This window comes from Trichechus manatus, unplaced genomic scaffold (assembly GCF_000243295.1).
Source record: "Trichechus manatus latirostris isolate Lorelei unplaced genomic scaffold, TriManLat1.0 scaffold00027, whole genome shotgun sequence".
Taxonomy (NCBI): Eukaryota; Metazoa; Chordata; class Mammalia; order Sirenia; family Trichechidae; genus Trichechus; species Trichechus manatus.
In genome coordinates, this window is record NW_004443963.1 from 20948657 (window position 1) to 20950121 (window position 1465).

The window sequence follows — 1465 nt, forward strand, 5'->3', positions numbered from 1 at the left end:
GTGGAAACCAACTTTAATATCTTGGCAATATATTTCATAGATTCACCAGCAGGGAAAACATCAAGTATGATGTTAGTTTGAAAGAAGAGGAGGGAGTGATTAGATTATGGTGAGATAGGACGCAATGTTAAAAGTCTTTGAGAAAGTTAATCTGATTAAATTAGACAGGAAGCCATGAAATGAATTAGAAGCTGTAGTAGAATATCTAAGGGACTTTCTTCTTTCTTTTTACTCTGATTCATCAGAGTTTACTTCTTTGAGAGAAATGCAAACCTCTTTACGGAGTCATTGAAAGCTTGTTTCACTTGCTTGTTCCTCAGGGTGTAAATGAAGGGGTTCAACAAGGGAGCAACAGAAGTCGTGAGCACTGAAACGCCTTTATTTATGGCCACTTCTTTGCTGAAGCCTTGAAGTAGGTGAAGATACAGCTTCCATAAGTGATGGAAACCACAATCATGTGGGATGAGCAGGTAGAAAAGGCCTTTTTTCTTTGCTGAACAGAAGGTAATCTCAGAACTGTCTTAATGATGTATGTGTAGGACAGAAACACACACACTTGGGTGATAATGAGTGCAAATATAGCCACAAGAATAAGCAACTGCTCTAATAACCATGTATCTGAGCATGAGATATTCAGGATGGGACCTGAATCACAGCTAAAATGATCAATAGCACTGGAATCACAGAATTCCAGCTGGAGACCCAAGCTAAAGGGAGGGAGAATGATCATCAAGCCAGCTACCCAACAGCAGAGGACTAATAAAGCACAGAACTTGTTGTTCATGACGGTCATGTAATGAAGGGGTTTACAGATGGCCACATAGCGGTCGTAGGACATAGCTGCCAGGAGAAAAATTCTGTTGCTCCAAAGAGGGTAACAAAAAATATTTGACTTGTGCAAGCATTGTATGTAACAGTATTGTTCCCAGTCGATATACTGTACAGGAATCTAGGAATGCAGACAGTGGTGAATGAGACTTCCAAGAAGAAGAAATTTCTGAGAAAAAAGTACACAGGAGTTTTAAGGTGGGAGTCCACCAATGTAAGGGTAATAATAGTCAGGTTCCCTGTTACACTCAGTATGTATGTGAAAAATAGAAAGATTAAAAGCAGAGCTTTTGTTTGTGGGTCATCTGTCAGTCCCAGTAGGATGAAAGTTGTTATACCTGTGTGATTTCTCATTGCTGACTTTTAAAGGCTACCCAATCTGTATGTAAAAATCATAGAGATTTTGTGAGGAGGTAGATATTCGGATTCTAGAGTAAAGGGCCTTGCATATAAAAGTTAAGCAAACTTAAACATATTTATTTTCTCTCTTCATATCATAATCAATATTGCCACTATTCCAGTAGTCTTCCTGAATTGTACATGTGGTAAGGGCATCAGAGATTTTCTTAAGGGTTCATCTAATTGTAAAACAACCTAACCTTTTCTAAGATCACTCCTTGACCCTCAGAATTTATAA

General features: G+C 38.4%; 1 protein-coding gene across 1 annotated transcript; it reads right to left on the reverse strand.

Moving 5' to 3' along the window:
• Window positions 1-248: 248 nt before the first annotated feature.
• On the reverse strand, window positions 249-1227 carry LOC101357544 (olfactory receptor 6C2-like). Its single transcript, XM_012554843.2, is given in 3 exon segments — window positions 249-397; window positions 400-849; window positions 852-1227. Coding segments are annotated over 3 exon segments (972 nt in total). The 5' UTR covers window positions 1225-1227.
• Between the last annotated feature and the right edge of the window lie 238 nt (window positions 1228-1465).